This window comes from Carettochelys insculpta, chromosome 8 (genome assembly GCF_033958435.1).
Source record: "Carettochelys insculpta isolate YL-2023 chromosome 8, ASM3395843v1, whole genome shotgun sequence".
Classification (NCBI taxonomy): Eukaryota; Metazoa; Chordata; order Testudines; family Carettochelyidae; genus Carettochelys; species Carettochelys insculpta.
The window spans coordinates 42,400,915-42,428,821 of NC_134144.1; the positions used below are offsets into that span (position 1 = coordinate 42,400,915).

At 40.4% G+C, this 27,907-nt stretch overlaps 1 protein-coding gene across 2 annotated transcripts in view; it reads right to left on the reverse strand.

Moving 5' to 3' along the window:
- The window catches only part of SLC4A10 (solute carrier family 4 member 10), a 199,365-nt gene that overhangs the window by 62,570 nt on the left and 108,888 nt on the right, over positions 1-27,907 (reverse strand). Inside the window, exons 6-8 of one of the 2 annotated variants that reach the window (XM_075001902.1) lie at positions 20,638-20,826; positions 6,069-6,157; positions 1,293-1,450 (exon numbers count right to left, since the gene is read on the reverse strand). In XM_075001902.1, the coding sequence (XP_074858003.1) occupies positions 1,293-1,450; positions 6,069-6,157; positions 20,638-20,826 (436 nt within the window). Of the gene's footprint in view, positions 1-1,292; positions 1,451-6,068; positions 6,161-20,637; positions 20,827-27,907 lie in introns of both variants that reach the window. The other variant, XM_075001901.1, reaches the window with a different exon arrangement.

The following is a 27,907-nucleotide window of genomic DNA, read 5'->3' on the forward strand; positions in this document are numbered from 1 at the left end:
ATGTTTGACACTTCAGAGTTGCCACAGGGGAGCATTTTCCTAATGAAGTGCTGCGTATTCATCACAGCACTTACTTGTAATCTCCCATCACACTGATTACCATGTCTCCTTCAATAGAAGGCGGCAAGTGTAGACATAGCCTAAGAGCCACAAGCCCCCTCCAGGTTCCCTCACTACTTGGATAAGGACGTAAACTGCTTCTGCTCTGTCCCAGTGCATTGGTGCAGTTATGATATCTGAAACATTAGTCGGACAAGGTTAAGACTCTACTATTTCCACACCCCCTTTTGTGTCTACTTGTGCAAGGAGATGTGGTGACTGCAAAAATCCTTCTTTCCTGGGCATTCCGCTACCCACCCTGAACCTGAACCACCACATTAGGTGGGCCACAATTAGGCCCTCATATTAAAAATAACAATGTTTAATATTAATGTTTAATTATATGTTAATTATTAATATTTTACAGACATTTGTATTAATCCCCAATGACTTCTAATTTTCACAAATGACTACATTCTGTATCATCGTATCATTGTTTACATTTACATCCTCTAAGTTTAGCTTTCCTAGGACAGCTCTCGTCCATTTTACTTAACTTTTAAAATTATTTAGACTATAAAATGAAAAGCTGGAATTCATTTCTCCTCCCACCTTCCAGGTTCCCCTGAAAGACAGAATATAAGTCAAATCAAAGGAAGCAAAGGGATGTGGGTCTACTCATGGAGATCATACCATGGGAGAAATATATGGGTACTGGAACCTAATGGCCATTTTTAGCTCTCTTTGTTTCTGCTATTCATTCCAGATGCCTAGTGCTCCTGACCAATGCCATGTTAATAAAAAATCAGAACAGACCCTATGCCTATTTATTTATTTACTTTGCTATTTCGCCCTCCAGGAAAAATTACGCAGGATTATGCAGATCCCAGGATACCTGCTCAACCTCTTTACTGTTTACTCCTTTGGCTTCTTAACAATTAATCTCGAATGCTTATAATCCAAATATGCTAACGTGTATATATAACATGGTTTCAGAAACAGTGCACTTCTGCTTCTATTTCATAGAGGCCTCAGGTCCAATAATGAATCTAGGTATGCAGTATTTAAAGGAAGAAAAGAAAGGTGCCTGCCCTGCTTATGAAATAATAATACAGTACATAACTGGATAAACAAAAGGTCTGAAGAATTATTCCCACCAATAGCCACAAGTGATGCAATTCAGAAAAATGGAATGGAATGGAAGTGAAACGGAATAAACAACCATCCATATTCTTAGCACAATCTAAACTTACCTTGTTGGAATTGGAACTTCAGCTAGTCCTGAAAGCAATACTGCAGGGCACAATCTAACAAAAGCAACTACGGCACGATCCAAAAACTCTAGTTCACCAACTAAAATGTTTGAAGCTTCAGCTCCAGGAGGTATCTTTTTCATAAAGTGTAGGTCAACCTAATATTTAAAAGAATAACAGCAGCAAAGTTTGAAGGAAAGAGCTTGGTATGTTATCTGGAAAAAAAAACTAATGCGCACAACAACCTCTACATTAATGGCACAGAATATCTTCACTCAATCACCACTGAGTTTTTTTTAAATTAGCCTACTTGAGATGTCCCTTCTCTTGAATAATTTTAAAAAGAGAAATAAATGAAAGACTCTCGGTAATATGAATAACTATTGGTCATTAGTACTTCCCAGCTGTTGCAAGGGACTATATAGATAATACCACTGAACAAACAATCTTTCATGTATCCTAAGCAGTTTATCAACGTGGTGAAAGCAAATATTAAGGAAATAAACCACCTTTTATCTTCTTTATTATGCTTTATCAAGAGGTGCTATGTGTATGAGACTTGGTTTCAACGGCTGAGATTGCTGCATTAGAGTCCCAACAAGGTGAGAGACTGACGCCTTCCTCCCATGACAGTTTCCTATCAGCCAAATATCACAGAGCACTACTGGTGCCAGGCTTGGAGGAACACGTTTTCCAACTACCTGAGCATGAGAATGTAAACTATGAACGTAACTAGCTAAAAGGGGTGCTTTAATAAGTGAAATACAATAATACATTTGACACTACAGAGAAGTCGCATTCAGTGCTGAAGAGACAGAAGACCCATGCGATTACTGAATGGTATCTCTAGTTGATTATCCCTTGCATAAAGGTTCCTTCAGGTCCCACTGGATAAAGCTTTTGGCAAGCATCAGCCCGGTCTTAAATACATTCAACTTCGTATTTTATTTTAGGTTTGAAATGTGCTGAGTGTATATGAAACTATGATTTTTAACAATCTAAATGAGTTTAAATGTATCTTAATTGCACTGTTATTTTATTTATTCTGTAGTTATTTGCCTGATATTCGGACTCAAATATTGACTTATTACTTCCACAGTAATGCCACTGTGTAACACCAGTAAAATATACAGCATATACAATTGATTTCATAATGTATTAGTTTTCCCTAAGAATTTCAGACTCTGTGGTTTTGTCATTTGCTTTCCTTTTATTAGTCTAAACACAACAACAGTGGCCAAATCCAATATAAACTGTTAAAGTGGACCATTTTAATGTCTATCTTACAGCCATCTGTCAGTACTAGTGTAAATAGATTTTGGTAATACTTAGAAAACTGTTTTCTTTGCAAATGGCTCTGGCACTTAATCAGAATTTAGACATAACAGAGTTGCCTGTGTTATGAATATATTTTTAAAACTTTTAGTAATTCCCAAAACTCCAAAAGCAATGTTTCTAATGTTACCCCCAGTTGGCATAAGTCTTCTTTATGACAATATAAATGACACTTTAGAGTATTAGACAACTGACAAACCAATATGAAGGACTAAGCACTAAGGTTAAAAGATCTGTGCACTTCTTCAGAAAAGTAAGCCACCAGCAGATTAGGGTCTCCATAGATGCATTAGAAAGGATTTTTTTTTTCTGTTTTTAATTATTGATGAAAAATATATTGCTTATTGGCTCCTAGGGACTTTTGCCATGAATTAAAATTACAGTCACATAAAATATAGAAACAGCAGAACCAAACCAAACTAAAAAGTAACTAGCTGGAGATTAAATCAAAATTTCAAAACACTAACCCCCCAAATATGAATAAGGACGAGTCCTGCAGTGTGCCATATTTAGGCTATTTCATACCAAAAGATCTGATTCTATGACTGGAGACCCCTCATAGTAAACAGCTGTTGCCTCTAGTGTATAATGAGGAGACTCCATCTGGAACTCCTCTGGTGACGGCATTTTTGGTAACATTATGTGCGGAAAGAAGCAGTCTTTCAAGAAGGCAAATCCCAAGTCACTCAAGCGATTTATAGGCTAAAACTGACACTTTAAAATTAATCAAGAGATAACCAGGCAGGCAACCCAGATCAAGGGACGTTAGTGTCCTGCGTTATGGGTGAGAGACTTCATAGAGCAGATGAAAAGCTACCTTCTGCATTAACTTTGGTTTGAGATGGTATCTTAGATGTCATCTCTCATAGCATGCACCTGAGGTGAAAAAGGCATAGTTGCTAGTGGCAAGCTCCTTCACATGTGAAAGAAAACAGTCACATTCTCCTGGTTAAATGAAAATGAAAAAAGGACTTCCTACAATCAGCCGCTTTATCGTCATTCGAGATTGGGGATTCCAAGACTAGCTTTAGGTCATGAAGTCTCACAGCTGGCACACACCTACCACTGAGGGGCAGAGATCTTCACCATAACTTCTGGTTACTTCCCCCAACCTACCAGTCTCACCTCACTCTTGCCAAGAAAGGGCTTCAGTCAGCTAGCCTTCATTCATGCCCCAACTTCAATGAGATACTGGCAAAGTTATTTGAGAGGGATGGCTGGATTAGGTTAGAACTAAAACCGGGATTCATCATCTTATGGAGATACCACAGCCAGTTCTTGCTCCCAAGCTCTTCTAACAGTTCCATATGCACTGGACAGGAGGGGAGAGAAGGTGGAACTTCATAGGACTCCACAAGACTGCCCTTGGAGATGAAGAGCAACTATTCAACACCTTCTGGAAATGCTCAGCAATGAAGGAACACAGGAACTGAAGAGTTGCCTCACTCAATCTGTGGTAGTTCAAAGCTGAGTCTATCACACCTCACAATTAATGTCATCACATGAATTTTGAAAGACTTGACGGTATCCAGATGGAATCTGACTTTGATTAAAAAGCAGTCTGTTCCTGTGCTGAGCACAGGTCTGGTGTAAGTGTGGGGAGCAAAGGTTTTCTTCTTTCGAAAGAAGCTATTTCAAAATAAGAATATGCAAATGAGGTGCCAGATACGCAAATCTGCACTTCATTTGCATTTTCAATTTCCCTCATTTGCGTACCTCTTTCGAAAGAGGAATGCAAGCGTAGACACAGCCCTTGTGTTTAACTTGGTAGTTCTTAAGGTTAGCTAGAAAGGTGGGGCCTTGTTCTCCTCTTACACTGGGGTACTGGAAAAAAATTTGCAGTGGGGTGCTGATGGTGGAAACCATTGAGACCATGCTCAAGTCAGTGAGAATCCAGAACAGCTGTGGTGAAGTCAGTGAAATCACATCAGTGTAAAGCTGGTGGAAGAAGGTTCCAAATCTGTGTTTCAATTTACCTTCAGCATGAAAAACATCAGCTGCGTCTACACAGCCTCTGCCTTTTGGAAGGAACATGCAAATGATGCCGATCAGAAATGCAAAAGAGGTATTGATTTAAACAGCTCATGCCTTATTTCCATATTCCAGCATGATCTGTCTTCTGGAAGAGCCATTTCCAGAAGTCAAAGCAGCCATGTGAACAGAGTTCCTTCTAAAGGAAACCCCCCTTTCAAAAGCACCCTCCTAAGTAAGCACCACCCACTCGGTCACACTTTTAAAACAACATTGAACAAAAATGTTACACCTTAGAAGGGGATACTTTTGTTTACTGCTACCTGTATATATATGTATTTAAAGGATTAATACTGGCCTCCTGGTTGAATTGCATGTTTCTGCTGCAGTTAAATCTGCTTGCAAATACTGCAGAAGACATCCAGAATACACTGTAGTCTCACATGCACACTCTCTGAGACTTACTCTCTCTCTGATGAAAAGTTCCTTTTCATGTCTTTGTTTCTTCCCACGCAGACAACTGTACTGACCTTTTTAATGGTCTCCTAACCCCTGAACACAAAAATGACAGACTTCAGCTGGTACAAACTGCTGCTGCTGCTAGGATTCTGTCTGGCACCAGATGGAGCGAGCACATAACTCTAGTACTGACTCAATTATACTGGCTGGCAGTCAGATTCCACAACAGATTCAAAATGCCATTCTTCATTAACTGTAAAAATCCCTTTCGAATTTTAGTTTTATTCACCTTCCCTGATTTACTCAACTCTTACCAGCTGACGTCACCTGTTGCCGTCATGCTTATCTCATGCCAGTACCTGATGTGAAAGTTTGCTTTAGGCATCCCGCACCTTCTCCAAGGTAAGAGACATTTTTACACCAAACCTGAAGACTAGCCTACGTTGCCTTGCATTCTATAATTAGTTTGACATTAAAAACCGTGCATCTGAAATACTGTAACTTTGTAAAGCACATTGAAATACCTTGGTGTGATTCAGTGCTAAAAAAATTATTGATGTCTAACAAAAGGAACTTATTTTTCAGATGCACAGAATCAACAAAAATAGGTTACAAAAATGCATTTTAAATTTATGTATTATTCTCACAAGAGAACACATGGTAAGTCTGAATGATAAGCAATCTGACTTACTTTCCTACTTAGTCAGCCCTTTACTCACTTCTGAGATCTCTTGCTACAATCTGTTGCCTCTTTGCACTGCTATGCAATGAAAAGTGTATAGAATCTCCTGGAACGTGTTTTCCTGTTAGCAATATTTAACAATATTTTATTGGAAATGTTTTGAAACTGTCTTTATTGAGGTGCAACATAACATATTTTGTGGCACTGGTGTGACAAATTATAATATTAATATGAAACACCTTTACAGCATTCTCTATTTAACCCAAACAGCTCTTTTTATGTAAAATTTCTACTTCCCAGTCAGAAGGCACTTTTCAATCAATGCTTACCTTGCTGAAGTCCACAGTGCTGTTTTCTCTGCTCACATCATTTTTATTTTCAATGCAGGCGGGAGCTGACTGTGGGGAAACAATCTGACCTGCTAAAAAAAAATATTGTTATTACAGAATAGTAACAATTATTTACATTACTAGAGAAGCAGTCCGTGAAGCAAATGTTAAAATTAAATTAGAGTAGCACATATGCTTCATACTTCATGTGTATGAGAATGTAAGATTGGAAGTAAAATTAAAGATTTATTTAGAACAACAGACAAATTCTCAACAGACAGAACATTCAATAGCTGCAGCTAGAAATGGGAGAATCCATTGCAGAAAAATTTAAACCTACTGTAGGATAGAGACAGGACAGATTTTTCTATCATTCACACTGTCAGTTCTGTTAAGAACTGTTACTCAATTAAAAATGCTAATTTAAAAACAGCCCCACATCTACAAAGATAATTTCCTAAGCCATGTGAGGAGCTGCCTATATAACCCACACACCTAGGTGTGGTTCACTGTCCCAAATAGTAACACCTAGACCACTTACACAACAGAAAAAGTACAACTCCCCTTTACAGCATTAGCTGAGAGGCAGCTGGCTTTTAGCTCAAACTCTAGCAGCTCATGCACTGAGCTACAGAAATCCCAGGTTTGAGTCTGCCTCTCAGCAGTTACAAGTGGGAGCTCGTCTGGGATTTTCAACAGAGCCTCAGGACACTCTTCCTCAGAAGAATGAGTCTTCTCTATAGCCTTAACTGAGTGCCACCAGGTTTTTGGCTTATACTGTAGAGGCTCATGTGCTAATCTCCAGAGCTCCCAGGTTTGAGTCCACTTGCAGGAAGTTACACCAACTTTATGTCTCAGTCCTCAATAGTACTCATACATTTAGGTCTTCCTGTGCAGATGTTAGTTCATGTGCATAAATTGGCATTGATTAGCATGGAAACCAAAGATAAAATAAGTGTCTTGTTATGAAAAATAAATGTTTTGAAATTTAAACAGTTTAAAAAAATTACAAATTGTTAAATAAGGTAATGAAATGGAAAACTCAACTTTTAAGTGAAGACGTCCAAAAAAACCCAGGGAGGAAGAAACACAAAATATTAATAAAAATGAAAAATGGTCAATGCCAAAAAGTGTTCAAACATAAGTCATAACAATGCACACACATACCTGCATGACTTCATATTAATGGTGCTAGTGAAGCTAATGGTTACTCATGAATGAAGTCATACATGGACACATATGTTTGCAGGAATAAGGCCTTAGATTGGTGTGCTTTTAGTATAGTGGTCTCGTGGAAATATGGATCTTATGTCGACCAGCACAATGAGTGCTGATATGTGGTTCTCAGCCTGGTGATTCACAGCATTTTCCATTTTCTTTTGGATATCCTAGTAAAAGGATATTCTTTTGAATACCCTAGCTATAGTCAATTATCTATTAATCTAAGCTGAGTGGAGTATTTTTAGCCATTTAAGAAACAGGACAAACATAAATATTTAAAAGTTGTTTTGCAGATCTCCAAAACAAACAAAAACAAAGAAACAAGCTATAAGGCTTCAGGGAACTAATATTTTTGTAGGGAAAGCCTCATTACACATGAATAATAGCAAGGCAGTAAAATAGTCAGGATTTGCCACTGATGGTGCAAAAAGAGAAGGCCACAGAAGAGAAGCACATGTAAGAGACCAATATATTTAAATTAACATGAACATTCTGGCCCTGCAGGAAGAGAAGGGAGGGAATGGCAAGGAAAAGAACAGTTCATTTTGTTTCTTTTGTTTGATTGTGAGAAAAATCCTATCTCAAATCTACCTGTAAAATTTAAAGGACTTGGAAGCGAGAGAGGAATGCAGACACACACATAAATACGATGGGTGAAAAATGTTGCACTGATTGGGTGGCGAGGGGCATGTCAGAAAGGGACACACTTGGGGAAGCTAGGCACAGAAAGAAAATTTGTCATCTAAGGGGAATGTAAAAGAAAGTCTGGCAGGTGAAAGTGTAGCAGCAAATAAGATGCCCAGTAAAGGTGAGAGACACTGAAGTAAAAATCAGAACATTATGGCTGTGTCTTTCGAAAGAGGAATGTAAATGAGGGAAATTGAAAATGCAAATGAGGCACTGATTTACATATCTTGTATTTCATTTGCATAATCTCTTTTTGGAAGAGATACTTTTGAAAGAAAAAAATATCAGCATAGACAGGGCTCTTTCAAAGATGGGGTTTATTTTCAAAAGAGCCCCGTTTACCCTGCTTTTTTCCTTTGGAAAGAATCTCTTCCAAAAAGAGATTATGCAAATGAAGCACACGATATTGCTTCATCTGCATTTTCAATTTTCTTCCCATGAGAAAAGGGAGAAGAATTCTTTCAAAGATGGAGTTTAAATTTGAAAGAACAGGGTCTACACTGCTTTTCTTCTTTCGAAAGAAGAATATGCAAATGAGGTGACAGATATGTAAATCTACACCTCATTTGTATTTTTGATTTCCCTAATTTGCATGCCTCTTTCGAAAGAAGAATGCAAGTGTAGACGCACCCATTATGCATTGCTTGCAGTGAGGCTTTTGATACTGTCCTACATGAAGAAGTTATTGTAAGTGGGTACACAGTCGATTGAAAGACTGTATTCAGAGATCAGTTATTCAACCAACACTGGGGATCTAGTGAGATCCCACAGGAATCAGTCCTGGGTCCAGTCTTATGCAATATTTTCATTAATGACTTGGATAACAAGTGGAGAGTATACTTATAAAATCTACAGACAACATCTAGTTGGGAAGAGCTGCAAGTGGAACTACCAGCAGGAGGACTTGAACCTGGGACCTCTGGAGCTTAATGCAGGAGCCTCTACAGTGCGAGCTAAAAGCCAGCTGTCTCTCAGCTAAAGCTGTACAGAAAGTTTGTTTTGTCTCAAGTTTAAGTGCCACTACGTGCGACAGTGAACCACACCCAGTAGGTGTGTGGGTTGCACAACTACTTAGGAAGTCAACATTAGAATGCAAAATGATCTTGACAAATTAGAGAATTTGTGTGAATTCAACAAGATGAAATTCCATAAAAACAAATTCAAAGTACTTCACTTAGGAAGGAAAAATCCAGTGCACACCTAGAAAATAGTGAATAACTGGCTAGGTAGTAGTACTGCTGAAAAGGATCTGCTGGTTATAGTGGATCACAAACTGAATGAGGGTCAACAATATGATGCAGCTGAAGCGTATTAACAGAGTACTGCATGTAAAACCGTGCTCCATTCTACTTGGCACTGGTTAGGCCTCAGCTCATATACTTTAAGAAGAATCTGGACAAATTGGAGTGTTCAGAGGAGGGGTTCTCAGACTGACAATCAGGACCCTACAGGATGACAGAGTATTATTACATGGGGTGTCATAAGCTGTCAGCTCCCACCCCAAGTTACAGTAAATACAAATTCTCAAGAGGGGAACCATCTCTTAAGTCAAAGTGTAAAGGGACTGGGAGTTGTGGGCAATAAACTGGTGTGTGGGCCAGCCATGATTCATCAGGGTCAGCCTGTGGTGGGCTGCCAGCGTTATATTTACCTCTGCGGGTATGGGTGCTTGCTGCTCCCGTTGGCTGCTGATTGTCCTTCCCAGGCAATTGGAGCTGTGGGAAGTGGTATCTTGGTCAATGCTGCTTCCTGTGGCCCCCATTGGCCAGGAATTGCAATCCATGGCCAATGAGAGCTGCAAGCAACCATACCTGCAGAAGTGCAAGTAAACACAGTGCCAGCAGTCTGCCAGAGGCTAACCCTGGTGAACTGCAGCCATCTTATTGCCCACCCCTCCTCTGATCAGCTGACGTGATATCAAATTTCAATGGTCTGAACACTTGTTTCAACTGTTGTGTCTAGTAACAGAATGAAAGAAGTGCACACAGCAGGAAAAACAGGCCCCAGTCAGCATGTGGAGTTTGTGAATGGCTTCTGTTGTTTTTGCATGCCGATACAAGACTTCATCTTTTATTTTCCACGTATGCTAGAACCATATGGAAACAAGTGATTGTATGAGATTTAGTCTTCATTCAAGTAAAATAGTAAGTTGCTAGCCCTCAGATCTGAGGAGAAAGTCTGAAAATACATACTGAGCGGACCCTTCCGGCTGAAAATGTAGTCAGCAAATAAGGAGAACTGCAGCGTGCTTAACTGTGTGTGGCGGGGGGGAGTCTGACTTGTTATATTTAAATGGCTAGGGCCTGGGACTGGGTAAATGGAAAGTGTGGGGACAAGCCACAGCACCAGCCCATTAGTCCCAGCAACAGCCACTTTCATTCAGCTGATCCTCTCCAAGAACACCTGTGTATCTCTGTCATGCCAAACACCTTCCTTTGTAGCTTTGTGTATGAGTGCAGAGGTGAGGGGCTGTCCAGAATGCCATTCTTTGATTACTGAACTATAAATCTAGTGACAACAATGCCTGGCTTTAGTCTACTGACAGTAGGCATCATGCATTTCAATTGTTATAGGCTTCTCTGTGAGAAGTCCTCAAAGAGAATTGTAGATTTTCTAAAGCATGGACCTGCCAATCAACCGTAACATGCTCTCTAAGGCTGCGTCTACACGTGCACGCTACTTCGAAGTAGCGGCAGTAACTTCGAAATAGCGCCCGTCACGTCTACACCTGTTGGGCGCTATTTCGAAGTTGAAATCGACGTTAGGCGGCGAGACGTCGAAGTCGCTAACCCCATGAGCGGATGGGAATAGCGCCCTACTTCGACGTTCAACATCGAAGTAGGGACGTGTAGACGATCCGCGTCCCGCAACATCGAAATAGCGGGGTCCTCCATGGCGGCCATCAGCTGGGGGGTTGAGAGATACTCTCTCTCCAGCCCTTGCGGGGCTCTGTGGTCACCGTGGGCAGCAGCCCTTAGCCCAGGGCTTCTGGCTGCTGCTGCTGCAGCTGGGGGTCCGTGCTGCATATACAGGGTCTGCAACTAGTTGTTGGCTCTGTGTATCTTGCACTGTTTAATGAAAGTGTGTCTGGGAGGGGCCCTTTAAGGGAGCGACTTGCTGTTGAGTCCGCCCCGTGACCCTGTCTGCAGCTGTGCCTGGCTCCCTTATTTCGATGTGTGCTACTTTGGCGTGTAGACGTTCCCTCGCTGTGCCTATTTCGATGTTGGGCTGAGCAACGTCGAAGTTGAACATCGACGTTGCCAGCCCTGGAGGACGTGTAGACGTTATTCATCGAAATAGTCTATTTCGATGTCGCAACATCGAAATAAGCTATTTCGAAGTTGGGTGCACGTGTAGACGTAGCCTAACTGAAATTCTCAGTGCGCGCGCGCGCGCACACACACACACACACACAATAAATTTAAACAGTTCAACAAACAAACTCATGTTTAAATAGGTTTTAGGGATTAAAATGGCAACACCAAAACAATGAAATATACTTCTTGATTTTATGTAGAAAACAATTAGCTTTTAATATAAAGAAAAATTACTAACACTTTAAAAGTATGTACAGTAGATGGGCATGCTCAAATTTTGGAAATCACAATGATTTATAAGAAAGATTATTTCATGCAAAAACAAGCCATTCTTATATAAATGGAATTAAAGTGGGGTCTTCTTTTATATTTCTTTAAAGGTGCTTGTATTAAAAGATATCTGAGAATTCAGTATTTGAAAAAGCCTTCTAAAAGTACAAAGAAAAATATCACAGTTCCAGAAATAAAATTTAAGCTACAATATACTATGATCCTCCAAAATTTCAAACCTAAAGTGATTGCATTCAGAATACCTTCTGTACTCAATATTATGTTGCTTTTACCCAAGAAACCTAGTTTTTAGCCAAAGAAAGACAAAATCTACTCCAATAAGAAAGAAACCACGATAAGCATAAAAGAACAAGATATAGCTAAGAGAAATCAAGGCAAATCACACATGGAACTTCATAAACCCTAAATATATATAAAAGGGTATATCAAGTGTCAATAAAGTACTCCTTTCCATTCAATAGTGCTTCAGAGTTGTGGGAGCCCAGCACAAGGCCTTTTAACTGTGACTTTTTACTAGTCACCAACTTTCAAATCTTAAATGGACTCACATCTAAAGAGACTAGAAAGCCAACTAGAAATAGTAGCTATGTATGAAGTAAATTAGGATCAGATTTTGGTCAGTTTAAATATTATCAAATATTTTTAAATACTATTAAAAAAATCAGCTTTTAGTTACAGTGTCTGTAAGGAAAAATAATCTTAACCACCATGAACCAACTGCCATTCTCATTGTACCTGCACAACTGAGGGTAAAATTTGGTACCTTTTTAAAATACTTCTCCTGCGAAGCAGTGGAGGAAACACAATTATGAATTTTTGTAATATTAAGCCTGAACCTCAAGCACAATTTCAAGTATATTCATGCATCTCTACGCAAAATGTTGTGGTGCACCACCTTCTCAACTTATAAAAGGAAATGTGTTCATAAAGAAATGATTTCTAGTCTCAAATATTTCATCTTTGTTCCAAATAATGACCATAATCATGTAAGATTCTCTTATGTAATTATTACAGCTTCTGGCAAAGGCCTTAAATATTGATTATTAGCCTACAGAAAAAAGTTGCATGCTAGACATAAACAAGGATGTACATTTTAATTGACCTGAAACCCAAGCAGGATACATTTTTATACTACCTCTCAAACCTCGAAGGAGCTTACAGAACCCAAAGGGTAGAGATGAGGGAGGTACAGAGATGAGATGAGCCTGTTAGAGACAGACACAACAAAGACAGAGCAAAATAAAGAAATATAAAGATGAATGACACAATTCCATATATGTAGATAATACATTTAATCATGGGTACAAGAAACATATGGAAGAAGAAAGAACAAATATTGGGTGACAATGTTTAAGAATTATGTGAGCCTTATTTCAGTATCGTGAGAAAGCTATGGATAATAAGTCTGTAGTAAAATTACTTTGCCTGAAAAGAATGCATGTCACCTATGAAATACAATATTAAATAATTTAATTTGGAATTACCATTGTTGGGTCCAGCTGTACTGGCTACACAGAGAAAAGGAAACTCATTAAGAATCTGATCCCATATTGAAGTCACTGCGTGTCTTGAACAGGCAAAAGCCAAATTCACCACTTACGTAACCAGAGGACTCCCCATTAACCTCAGTGCAGTCTGCTTCATACATTATTAGCACTGAGTTTGCATATTAATGCTTAACTGCACATACAAGATTATGAAACTGGGATGAAAATAGTGTAAACATGTGATATGACGGAACAGTAATTTATAATTTGTGGGCCAAATTCAAAGGTGCTGCACAAAGCAGACCCCCTTACACTAATGTAGCTCCACTATACTCAGCTCAACCAAACACACACACAGGGAAAGAAGAATATGCAAGATGGTGTATGTTAATGTGAATGGAAAGGGCTATTGTAACTTACACCTTCTTGCATTTAGCCATTAATCCCTTGTCCTAGCCTGCTTGCCCTTCCTTTCTTCGGCCTGTTGGAGTATATATTACATCAGCAATGGGTTTCTCTATACTTGGATCTGGGAGTGTAATTCTCATATCAAGGAGACAGGAATCACATATGCATACCAGCTCTGCTCAAATTTGTCCACTAGAATGAGAATGAAGTTGCAACCGTGCAAGCAGTGGGAGGGGCTAGCTGCCATGAATACGATCCCTTCCAAGAACTCAGGCAGCTCGTCCCTCCTGCGACTCATGTGCCTGCATCTACATTCTGTTTTTAGCACACTAGAACAAGCCTTTGTTCTATGGGAGCTACAGTTGGTGTATCTCCAAGTGCAGGGGTTAAAGGTATATGGCTAGTCAGGAACAGGTGGGGGAGAGATGGCAAACATTTTGGAAAATTTTTATGTTTGCCATTAGAATTATGGTATCATCTGATTTTTCAGACCAACTATACTATAATGAAACTCTCACTACTTGTTGTCTCTGCATAAGCCAGAGTCAACAAAAAGGTACTCATAAATTCTACATTGCAGAAGCCTGTTCAAAAGTGCAGAAGACCCCAAAGATATTTGTTACCATTCCTAAGTTATACAGAAGAGGTGTATCTGACTGAAGCCCATCTTTAGGGATATACCATCATCTTGATACGTAAGTATTCACAGATATAATTCTCAAACATCAGGATGAGGATCTCAGTAAAAAAAAAAAAACTCACTAAAAATATGAGTTACAGAGCATTCAAAAATTAATCTGGAAAAAAGACTCATTACAGGCAAAAGATAATACATTCTAAAATTCCATTGGCTTTTCCAGTATTTTCTCTGAAATTCTTTTCCACCCTCCATTCTGGGCATTTAGTGTCATACTAAGCTTTTTTAAAAAATAATTTTTGCTGTTGTTATGCCAAATTTGAGTGTCACTTTTTTATTGGAACATCAAAAGCAGGCTTTTAATTCTCACAGTTTTGATGCTTAATGAAAAGTGAAAGTTAAACACAGCATGGCAGCATTAAAAATGCACAGTAAATCCATAGCACCCTGACATTTTAGCCCTGAAAAGGATGTGAAGAAAAGCCATTGTAAACAAAAGATAATACTACTAAATACAAAGAAAATGAATTAGAGATTTACACACAAAGAAAAACAGAGGAAGAACATAAGCACAAATATCTTCCAGTGATGACATCCTATGGTCTAGTGAGGGCACAACAGGTTGCCCCCATACAGGGGATGAGAGTTTGAGTCATGGTCTCAGGCCTTTACTCCCAAGGTGTCCAGGGTTGGGCACGCTGCCAAGCCAGCATGTGTAGACACCACAGAGAAAAGAGGTTGAAGGGTTAACTGCAGCAAGCAATTATGGTGGCTCTAAACCATCTTCCCATGCCCCTATCTTGAGCCTAGTGGCTTTATAGGTTATGTTAGTTGCAGCAGTCACACAGCAGTATGCTATCTGTAACCTACTTGAAGGTTTCCTTAAGTCAGTGTAATCAACTTGGGGTTTAGAGGGCACAGCCCTTTAAAACCTCATCCAGAGGCAAAGAAATTCTGTTTTTTCCAGGAAAAGGGGAATCAAAGTAGGGAGAGCATCAGGGGTGTGGGTGTTGGTAGCTCCAGACAAGGGCCCCACAGTGAGCAGGCTCCCCCATAGCAAAGCAGCTGAGAATCAGCTAAAAGCTTGGGAAGGTCAGAGCATCTGACTGGAGATGTCCCAGAATGGAAGTCTGGAGGTACACCACAAGAGACAATATCTGAGAAAGACAAACCAGCTCCAGACACAGAATCACTGTCACCCAGAGCTGAATAGGCTGTGAGGAGTAGGACATGTGACTTTGCACTGAGAATCAGGAGAGCTAGTTAAGTGGGGAGTGTTCTCTGTGGGTTTGCAGAGAGCAGAAGAAGAGGACACCATAGTGTTAGAAGGAGCACCCAACAACTTTCTAACCAGCTGATAACTTTGCCTAGCAATCCTGAACTCTGAGTCTAGATACTCGCTGTCTGTCCTTTTATATGGTGGTATCATAGGTCCTGTGGGTTCTCATGCTGGATAATTTTCTGCTGTTTTACTGCTTCCACTACCTTCTCTCCCAGTTGTTTTTCTCTATTCTTCTCTCTGTTAATCAGTGTTTCCTTTCCCCATATTTCTTGTGCTATTGAGGAAGTGAGATGTGTGTTTACTCCGCAGGGAGTCAGAGTCAGGAGGGGAATTTACTCAGGAACATGTGCCACGGTAACAGAAGGAAGTTTTCCTGACTTATTCCTGTACATGTCTTTATTAGCTGGTGCACCCTGCAGAGTGGATTCCATCTAGGCCACAAAGGTGCTAACGTTACACCAAGAAAAATCTTCAGCTCCCATCTGAGGGCAGATTCCCTTGGCTATTTGCTGCCTCAGTAGAAGAGGGGACAACAAGGTTCTGGGACAAGCTGTCTGGTACTGCTCTATTTATTACTCTGTGACCATCCCTGGATCAGCATTGATGGGCTATGAAAAAGGCTGTGTACATTTCTTCTGGGCTTGGAGACATTCAGCCTTTGAGGACTAGAAGAGTAAAAGGAGAAAAATGGAGGATATCAGTAAGACAACCTCAGGAGAGCTGTTTGCTCTGCTCAGAAGATCTGACGCAGCTGTTGTGTAATTAAAGTCTTTGCTCCAAAAAGTAGAAATAATCATAAAATAAATTGACCAGCTATTTTAACCCAATTTTCAGATTGTGGGAGAGAAGGGCACTTTCATACCTTGCAGGTGGTTGGATCCTTTCTTACAGCCACATATAGTATACACTACATGCATAGCAGGGAGGCATTGGAATAAACAGACTAGTGTGGAACCACACGCAGGCTTTGCAAAGCAGTCCTGAGGACACAGACATTTCTTACCGCATATGCCTGACCTTGCTTTCTGTCTTAGTTTTTGCTGGGGATTTTCTGAAACAAATTTAACTGACCGAACTTTAGTTTTCACAGTTCAAAAGTTATGTCTGAGCCATCATTCTAGCGATAGGAGCAGCTTGGGCAATTGCTCTGAGTATTGAACAGCCTTCCAAAGAGAAATTTTCAGCTACAGCCAGCAGGAAGAGGAACACATCATACAAAGGCTGCAGCAACTACACTGAATCCCCTTTGTCTGTCTTACATATATCGGAAAACAGGGGGACATAAGGCCCTAGGGGAAAAGCAAGTCTCCCCAGCAGGTATTGTAATTACAAAGAAAGGGATATATGAAGAGAAATAGCTGTAAAGAGGCAAGAAATGAATGCTCAGGCTTCTCAAAAAAGGACTCCCTGTCTATCTGCAAGGCCCTCAAGGCTGCTGAACTGCTAATGTCACGAGAGGCCATGCACATCATTCTGCATATCTTACGAGCAGTGCCCGATGGACAACCTACCTTTAAGAGTGTGAAGAATGGTGGGCAGCATCTACAAGAGGGCTGGCTAGGAACCAATGAGCCTGAGACCAAGATGATCCACTAAACAATCCTTCTTCTCTCCACTCCTCTTTTCTTTTAAATGGAGAAGAAGGACAGCAGCTAGCACTACGGCATGCAGGCTGTCGCACCGGATTGGCACCACTGTACTGGTGCTCCAAGGCCGTGGCAAAACCACATGTGAATTAAATAAATGGTTTAGAGTACTTTGTAAGCAGATCTAGAATAATTTTGTCCTTTCCTTTCTGAGATATGCTAAAGATAACCAAGCAACTATTCAATAATCCAAACATAGCATGGTATCAGTTAAACTGAGAATAAGGACTAAACATTGCAATAAAGTTCAGCTTTAACGTGGTACCTTTTTTCTACTTTGAAAAGGCTGATATAGGAGAGTGGTAAGTTAATGGACAATCTTATTTACCTTGAAACAGCCATCTCTAACTCCACTGGACTATTAAAACAGCATGGTTGGCAGTATCACTGTAACTTGGATACAAAGTTGATTTATCTTTGTTTAGATATTGCTAAGGATATTTTTACTTTTTTTAAATGAATTAAATACAAAATAAATAATATAATTAAAATGGGCTGTGTTCCTCACACAAGATCAGGCAGTTTCAATTACCAGAATGCAGGAAGCCAAGAGCAATCTACAGGCGTGATTTACAAAGCACTTAAGCATGTGCATTTCTATACAAAGGGGTGCTTAAGCACATAGACTTTAATCAAAATTAAACACAGGTTTAATGGTAATAATATGTTTGAAATCTCTCCCAAACACAGATGTTTTCCTGAATTGGGGACTAGTAAACTTCACATGGAATCTGGACAAAATTAGGATGTTCTGGGAGTTGTTTGGTACCTTATCCCTAGCCCACAGGCAAGAAAGATTCCTGAACTGGGACTGGTGACATTTCCACAACTCTCAGGGCTTTTCTCAAAAGCTTTCTTTGCAGACCAAGCAGCATCACTTCCCTACTGTTCATTTGCTAGAGAAGCCCTGAGAGTACCCTAGTTATTGAATGTGGTAGGTATTATGGAGTGCAACCTGCAGCAAGAGCGGATCGGTTTCCTCCCTCCCCCAGCTGCAAGTGAGAAACAGGAACATCAAATCAATAAATTCTTTAATGGTCACATTCACATTCCTAAAAATGCTAATGTAAAGCCATGGGCAAATTTACATTAGCTTGCTCAGAAAGTTATATTAAGAATGCATAATTCAGAATGGTCTATTGAGCCTTTTTTCTGGTGTGTGCATGGAAAATAGACTCACACTTTAAATGGGTATTCCATCCTACCCTCAGAATAAATTAATTCCTTATTCCATCACACAAAAATGAACTTCCTATTATTCAGCCTTCCAAGTTGGAGATTTTTCATTCTAGGGAAGAAGCTAGGAAACATTACAGAGCCTTCCCGAAGGGTACTCCTGCTTTGGCAAAAAGAGTAGCCTCTACTGCATTGTGGATCAGAAAACTGTTTGTGCAGGTCAGAAGCCTTGGCAAAAATTTTAGGTTCTCTGAAGTTATTGGGAGTATCTTCTGCATAATAATTACCACCAAGCTGCTTTTACTCATATATATGAACATCTACTGGTTAGCATCACAGCTGTAAAGTATCTGAGAGCATGTTTACATTTCAAGCTGGAAGGTGCAAATTTCACCACAGTCACGCTAGCCATCACTGAGTGAGCATTTTAGAAATAGTGTAGCCCATTCTTACCTATTTTAAAAATGTATCTTAACCAAATTTTTTCCATTAAAGTACTATTCTACCTTCCCCCCTTTTTCTCCTTGTAATACAACTGTCTGACAAGTGACTCAATAAAAAACAATGCTGGGTTCCATGTTTATTTTGTCTCAATGACTTTTCATTTATAAGTGAAAAGTGGGGATTTTTCCCAACTGCCCTCACTGTGAACTCAGTCTAGAATCAAAAAGATAAGCTGACTCCCTTTTACTTCATACATTGTCATCCAGCTCACTCTATCAGGCTACGTCTATACCAGCCCCAAACTTTGAAATGGCCACACAAATGGCCATTTCGAAGTTTACTAATGAAGCACTAAAATGCATATTCAGCGCTTCATTAGCATGCAGGCGGCCGCGGCACTTCGAAATTGACACGGCTCACGGCCGCGTGGCTCATCCCAACGAGGCTCCTTTTCAAAAGGACCCCGTCTACTTCGAAGTTCCTTTATTCCCATCTGCTCATAGGAATAAGGGGACTTCAAAATAGGTGGGGTCCTTTCGAAAAGGAGCCCCGTCGGGATGAGCCGCACAGCCACAAGCCGTGTCAATTTCGAAGCACTGCAGCCGCCCGCATGCTAATGAAGCACTGAATATGTATTTCAGCGCTTCATTAGTAAACTTCGAAATGGCCATTTGCATGGCCATTTCGAAGTTTGGGGCTAGTGTATACACGGCCATAGAGTGGTACTGGTTCTCCATAGTCAATAGAAGTAAAAAGTAGTAAACACATAAGCTAGGGCTACATTAGCATTCCTCTTTCAAAAGAGACATGCATGCAAATGAAGGAAATCAAAATGCAAATGAGGCACAAATTTACATATCTGGCACCTCATTTGCACATTCTTCTTTCGAAAGAAGAAAAGCAGTGTAGACATGGCTCTTTTGAAAGTAAACCCAACCTTCAACAGAACCCTTCTTCCAAAAAAAAAAAGACAAATAGGAAGAAGGGTTCTTTTGAACATGTGATTACTTTCAAAAGAGCTGCATCTACACTGCTTTTCTTCTTTTGAAAGAAGCTCGTTTGAAAGAATATGCAAATGAGGTGCCAGATATGTAAATCTGTACCTCATTTGCATTCTCAGTTTCCTTCATTTGCATGCCTCTTTCAGAAGAGGAATGCTAGTGTAGACGTAGGCATAGGCTACACTAGAAGCGTCAACAGAAGTTACCTTTGACAGAGAAATCTCAACAGAACCTCTGTCGACAGATTGCTGCTACACACAACTTGCTCTATCAAAACAAAAAGCAGTCAAGTAGCACTTTAAAGACTAGCAAAATGGTTTATTAGGTGAGCTTTCGTGGGACAGACCCACTTCGCTAGTCTTTAAAGTGCTACTTGACTGCTTTTTGTTTTGAGAGTGTATAGACTAGCACGGCTTCCTCTTTGTTACTACACAACTTGCTCTGTTGACAGAGAACAGCCAAACTGCATTGCCCTCTGGTGACAGAAAACAGAACGGCAAGTATCAGAGAGGTAGACATGTTAGTCTCTATCTTCAAAAACAACAAGAAGAGTCTGATTCATGCCTCTGACAAAGCGGGTCTTTGCCCACAAAAGCTTATGCTCCAAAATATCTGTTAGTCTATAAGGTGCCACAGGACTTGTTGTTTCAGAAAGCGGAATGGCAACTCTGCCCAGCAACTGGAAGCCCTTTCTGTCGACAAAAGTGTCTGCACTGTACTTTGCCAACAGTACAGAAGCCCCCTCCTTCTGTTGACAGAACTCTCCAGTGTAGACACAACCATAGTTCTGTAACTAAAGATAGTTCTGAAGTTGTACAAGGGTCAGCTCTGTGAATTAAAACTTGTCATTTTATATAATCTCTATTCAAATCACTTTGACTGCTATGGGTACAGCAGCAGACTTTAGTCTCAGAAGGAGAAAATACATACTATAAAAAGCTTCTGAACGATAAAAATAATACGACACATTACCATTTTTGTCCATGGAATGAGGCTCAGACTGTTTCTTGCCAATATCAGCAAAGGATCTGACAATTGGAATCCTGTTGCTCAACTTCTTCTGATTCTGATGGTGGTGCTGCTTCAGTAAAGCTTCGTGTACTCTGTGACGAACATCTTCACTGAGCTGCCCTGAGCCCACTTGTTGATCAAGAATCATATCTGAAAAACAAATACATAAATATAGTATAATGAGCAAAAAGATGAAATTATGTTAATTAATTATTGTGATGCCTAATCATAATATATGGAATTACACGTAAAGGGTCCAATCTTATGCTCCTTACTTAGGGGGAAAAAACCAAAACATTAAATCAGGCAGCTTCCTTCTGCATGCTCCCTGGGCTGAGCACAGTGATGCTGAAAGCGCAAAAGAAAAGGGCACCTTGCTTTCATTTGCAGGGCGTGGATCTGACACAGCATGGAAGACAACAGCTAAGAGGTGAAATTACAAGGAAGCCCTGCTCAGCCCCAGACCAGAGCATGCCTAGTGTGGATGGAATCATCAGGAAATTTAGTTGGAAAGCTGTAGCATGTCTCCACTGAGCATGGGTGGGCTGTAGGGTGGCCAGGTGTTTGGTTTTCAGCTAGCAAGTCAGGTCAAAAAGGGGACCTGACAGCATACAGTCAGTACTACTAGCCAGGCAGCCAATGTCTGGTGACTTCTGGCAACATAGAAAGCAGGTCACTACCCATGCCAGCACCTACTCAGCTGGGGCTGCCTTCTACCTGCATCGGGTAGCTGCGGCTTCCAGCCCCAGCTCTACAGACAAGTTCCCCCCAACACCGATGATGAGGCACTGGGGAATGAGGGGGAAAGGCAAGGTGGGGGAGGTTCCAGCACGCCTGCTGGTGTCTTGTGTTTAGATATTACAAGGTTGGCGATCCCAGTGGACTATAATTTTTCAAATGCTTATGACATGGCCGAATCTGGGCACAGTTTCCTGGGGATGGCAAAAGGCAAGTTTCTGACACAGCAGCCACCCCATACCAAATTTCAAGTCCCTGGTCCAAAGGAAACATCACCAGAATTTTTTAATATTGGCAATTGGCAACAATGTATTTTTTCCAGCCTTGCTATTGGAAATAACTGATACACTGTGTCTAAATGATTTTCCAAAACAAACCAAAACAAAACCCAAGCCTGAGGAAGATACCTGCCATGAAAACTGCCAGCCCAACACATTAAAGTTTGGCAAAGTTATGAAGTATCATTCTGATGCTTCAATAACAATTTTTTGACATTTATTTTGCAGAATTTTGAAATTTTGGGTTTTCTATTCCAAATCAGAATACACGGATTTCTGTATCTCAAAATCCTCCACAAAATGGAATTACCTGTCTCTGCCAAGCTCCATTCTCTAGTATGAGCTGATTTAGAAGAAGTTGCAAGGAACCCTCCTGTAGTTAGTTGAGACACATCCTGTCCCCACAGAAATGTCCTTCTAGTAAGTTACTGGTTGGCATATTGTCAGAACCATGAAGATTTGTTTCTATTCCAACTCCTGCGGTTTGTTTATATATTTAACCAGTTTGTTTATATATTTAATATCTTTTTTGTATAAAAAGAGGCGCTGGTATGGCTCCTCACCTCCCTCCTGCCAGGTTCCAGCAGCTGGGGCTGCTGGAGGGTTGGTGGGGACTCCAGTTCCTGGCTCCTGCTGCTGCAGAGCAGGTGGGAGCTCTGGCTTCCAGCCCCACAGCAGCATCCTGGGCCCATGCTGCTGGAGGGCTGGCAGAGGCTCTGGCTCCTGGTCCCTCCACTGCTGTGGGGTTGGGAGGACTCTAGCAGCCCTGTGGCTGGGAGCCAGCTGGGACCCTGAGCCCCACCGGCAGCCTCAGCCATAGGAACCCTTGCTAGGAGGTGCTGATACACATTAGCAGCACGTACCGCAAGAGAAAAAAGCCCTATGTTAAATACACACACACACCACTGTGAGTCTGGATGGCCAGTTGTTCATCAAAATATCTATTTTTTAAATCCTGCTGAGTTGTGGCCTCATTAGTATCTTGTGGCAATCAAATCCATGGGTTAATTACACATGTAAAAATATATGCAAGTTTCAAATTTGCCATCTTTCAATTTCATTGAATGTCCTTCTGTTCTTTAATTCTGAGAAACAATAAATACAAGTTCCTGACTTACCTACTCTAGATTTTTCAGTATATAAGTTTGTCATGTTCCTCTTATTCATCTCCTCTCTAAGATAAATGGTACAACTCTTGCAATCCTAGGCCTTCCAGGAGTCAGATGAACACTGGGCACAAATTAGAGTCCAGACTGCACTAGCTTGTAACCATCCTACAAAGAACCATATTTCACTGGTGAGCAAAGCAGCACACCGTGCTCCACCAACCCCAGCCCTCAATCACAATACTACAGTACAAGAGTGACTTATTGCCCCCTTGCATTTCTCGTGCACTGCTGTGCAAAAGGCCTAAGGTCTGAACCAAGAATCTGACTTTAAATGCCTATTTTACAAACTAATCTATAATTAAGTAGATGAAAATAAACTTCATGTAATTTGGGAATGTTCGTGTTCCCTCCCCTTTCTCCACACACCTACACGAGATCACAGTCTGGCTTTATATTACTAAGCAATGCACTGATAATGCTTTCAATAAAACAGCAGAAAGAAATTTCAAATAAGTACATACAGCAAAACTAATACCACCTCATTCAGAAACAATGAATAAATAGGGACCCAATCCTGCAAGCAGATCCATTTGCTCATGATGAGTCCCACTATATGGAGAAAGGGGAGGAATTTGAGCCAAAACAGTATAAATGATTATGCAGCTATTAGAATGAAAAGATTCAGCACAAAATCCACTAACAGAAAAATTCAAGAAACATTGCTCATTTTTAATGGAAAAGCAGCTGCTGAGTTGATACATTTAATTGGTCAGAGAGGAACTCTTGTTGGCAATAGTAGTAATTCTAACGAGGAAAAAGAAAGATCAAGTACATCAGCCACATTTTTAGCACAAAATGTCCTTGCGTATCCATTAGGAGAAATTGTGCGGCTCAGAAATGGTGATGTAATGAGCTGAGTCAGAGACTTGCTGTACTGAGAATTCAGACAGCTCTAGTCTGTTCTTGAAACAGGTTCATGTCAACTAGTAAATGCAGTGGGGAAGCAAGCAGAAAAGACAATTAAATAAAAAAAATATGTGTCATAACCAGAGGCATGTTTGAAAGTCATTAATAGTGGTCAAGAGCTAAAGAATGAAAAGGATTAAATAAGTACTTAGATAAAATACCCAGTGACACTACAAAATTCAGCAAGGACCATGTGAACCATTCCCCCCAGGTGGCAGCTAAGCCCCACAATTTGTAGCCACTGGAGGAGACTTCCCTCTGGCCACAGCTAGCCCCCAGTGTCCTTGCTGTGGTGGGTAGCATGGTGGGTTTCAGTGCAGGTGGGCAGCTGAAGTAGTCCTGGATGGCAGAAAGGCCCCAAAATTCTTAGCCACAAGGGAAGACTTCCCCCCCGCCACCAGCAGCAAGGCCTCAAAATATTTTTGATGGGGGCCATTTGAAGCAGTCCCCCTGGTGGTATCAAGACCCTGAAAATCTTTCCCAGCCTTGAAGCCTTCACCATGTGCAAGCCAACACATGGTTCTGCCTGGCAGCATGGTCAGCACCGAATGGCAGGTATATCCTTTTATTGGGTCAGGTGCTACCCTTGTGATGTGGCTGAGCACAGGAAAGACCCCGACTGCGTGGTGCCTGTGGAGGATGAAGGGGTGGGGCCTGCACAAATGTAAACTGCTGAGAAGTTTCTCAGACTCTCATATAAGCTCAACCCCCACAACAGCCTTGCTGCCATGTGATGTGGTGGGGCAGCAGCTGGCACCAGGGAGCATATTAAAAAATACCAAGTGCTCAGCTAGCAGAGTGAGACACAGAACCACACTGGGGCTATTTGTAATGGGTAGATGTGTTCGCAGCACTAATAGGAAAGAAAGAAAGACATACAAACATGAGCCCACAGCCACACGCTTCATGTCAGCAGACAGGAATTAGGGGATTTCAAAGTTGGCAGGGTCCTTTACAGAAGGACCCCCATCTAGACAAGCCGAGAGAGAGAAAAAAGTGGCAATTTTGAAGTGCCATTGCTGGTGGCATGCTAATGAGGTGCTGAATATGCATTTTAGCACCTCACTAGTAGTCTTCAAAATGGCCATTAGCATGGCTGTTTCGAATTTTTCTCTAAGTGTAGATGTAGCCATCAGGAAGTGGAATTTTCAACACAATACCACAACTCCAATATGCAAGTCTTTGAAAAGTAAACTGTGTAGAAGAGTTAGAAATATCATAGAAATAAGTCTATTCTACTGCTATTTGCAGTTAATGGATATGACAGTGCAGCAGGGCATGAGAAATGTTGACACTGTTGAAGCTTAAAGCCCTTTTGGCTTTTGTCAGTAAGAAAATTTTGGTTTACAAAGAAACAGCAAAGAATACATTGTTTATTTTTTACACAGAAAATTTGTTCTTCTTGGTCAGTTTCTGAAGAAAGACAAAGCAACTTGAATTTCTAAACCATTCATTTACATTTAATTTCAAGATCTCTCCCCAGTCAGACTCATTTAAAGTATACTCTTTTTACACTGGGCATAACCCAATCCTGTGATTAAGAAACACTTTATAATAGAGTAAAACATGCAACAATAGACAACTTTACATTAGATAATGGATTAACAACCACATAACACAGCAAGAGAATAAAAAGCACAATCCTTCTCCCACTGAAGTGTAAATACAATATTTATATCAATCTCATTGGGAACAGGATCAAGTCAAAAGCACAAATATGAACCATTAATATGAGTGAAGTCAGTAGCTTTTACTGGAAATCAGACTGGGCCCTTAATTTTTATTAATTGCTATTATTAGGGCCTTAATTGTTGAGATTTGCAGAGTCACCTAAGGGATCTGGACTTTCCATTAAGGAAATAATACATCCAGATTCCTTAGGAAGCTTTGAAAATCTAAGCCTACTAAGTCCAAACCTGCCCAAGTTCCCCAAAAGCACTTCTGAAGTCTGAGGCCCTGACAGTTTCAGATTCTACATTTGCTAGTGAAGGCTACACATGTGTATAATTCAGCTCTTTCCATGAACAGCAATACAAAGCAATAGTTCATTGTACTGAAAAACCTATAATTTTCTACAAACTTTAAACTCTTACTTTCCTTACAGACAAAATAAGCAGCTCTCATGTCAGATGAAAAACAGGAATAATAAACATCTTCATTTTGTTCTCAGACAACATGACAAAGAGACAAATTTTGCTCTGTAACAACTCTATTTTTGTCACTGGAGAAACACTAGATTTACACTGGAGTAACTGTGAGTAATATTTTATCAACTATCTAATTTTTAAACACTCCAAAATAGCAGCTAACATTGATTAGATACCCAAAGCCTGTCCCCTGTAGCAGTAAGCAAGGAAAGGTTAAGACCCAAAGAGCCTTTTGCCACTCCATTTTTCTCTTCTGTCCAGAATCTGGGAACAGTTGAAGTCCACTAGATTAGAGGGCCAAATTCTTTTGGTGTAAACTGGCCCATCCTCATTGTTTTCAAAGGAGCTATGCCAGTTTGAAGCACCAGATAATTAGACCCAAGAAACATAAGGATTCCACAGGTCTAGTGAAGCTAGTTCAACTTTTTAACCTGTCGTTGTGTGACCCATTCAGTCTAAACATCTAAACATGTGATCAGAAAGTGGAATCTCTAGGTTTTGTTGTCTCTCATGCCATAATCAAGAGATTAAATGAGGTTTTTAACCTCACAAACTATTTTATGGATATTTTATCTATGTGTGAGTGCAGAAAATCATTTTTTCTTTTTTAAAAATGGAAAAGCAAATTCTATCATGGACAGCCTTAAAGGTACCCACATGAATTGTCATTAGAATTTGAATCGAGAACCTAGAACCAAAACGCATACTTCTACCATTTGACTGTTACTCTCTAGGTTGGTCAGCCACTAGAGGAGGAGGAAACATGCACTTTTCCAGTGAGTTGCACAACAACTTACTAGAAGCTGAACCTCTCTAGTCCGGCATCCTCTCATCTGGCAACATCCATGGTCCAGCAAGATTTTAGTTAGCCAAATGTCCACTTGCCCTGGGTGTGACCAAGTTTCCCATGATCTCATAAAGTTTGTTTAAAGCCAACAGTCCTCGTTCTCAGTGCTCTGTGCTGCTATTCAGCTCTAATTTACCCCTAAATGTCTTCTAATAGCCCAGTAAGCAATGGAAGTGGTGGTAATGCTGCTATTGACCTCCAAGGGTTTGGCACATTCTCTCATTGAGCACCAGTCAGATTCCAAGGGTGCTAGACTGGAGAGGTTCAACCTCTTGACAGCAGCAGGATATTGGAGATCAGGATTTCAGGGTTTTGTTTCAGGCTCAAGGAAGGGAATGTGTCTAGTGCTTACAATTGTGATTACAATAGGTTAGCTAAAAACATAGGTTTGATATGCTCATTCTAAGAAGCAGTGTGAGTGAGTAAATTAGAAAGATGAGTTCTAATCCCAACATTCCCTAAAATGGACTTTTTTCAACATCTCTGTTACTGATTGTAAAATGGGGAAATGATGCTTGCTACCTTCTAGGGTAGGAGAGAGATGAGGTGGATGAGGTACTGTTGTTTATTGGACCAATTTCTTTTGGTGAGAGAATAGGACTGCAATAGGACTAGACTAAGAATCGGTTGTTTTGCTCAATAATGAGTGCAGTGAAGTCCACAGAAAATAAAAGTGAAACAAACTTCTGACTCATAGACTGGGGAAAACATCACAGCTGTGACTCTAGTGCCATGAAATTCAGGACTGTGTCATGTACCCCATAACGTACAGAGACAATGCTGTGTTTCCATTAGGGGGTTAAATATGTATTTTGTAAGCCTGAAAAATGAAAGCTTATGAACACTGTTCTGGTTACAGACACGAAATAAAACCACTGAATGGAACTGAGCTGAAATTTCAAAATCAGGTAATTTTGGAAATACGACAGATTCCCTAATTCATGATTATCGTGGAAACAAGCAGTGCCAAAGTTACTGGAAGGTTGCAAAGAAACACAAAGTTAACCCTTAGACAAAGCTGTACAGCTTTGCCAACCATACTTGCATCTGGAGGTGATCAAATGTTAGTTAAAAGTAAAAATCAAGCTGGTGAAAGGGGTGCAAATTGAATGAAAGAAGAAAAGAATTAAAGACAAAGGCAGTGCC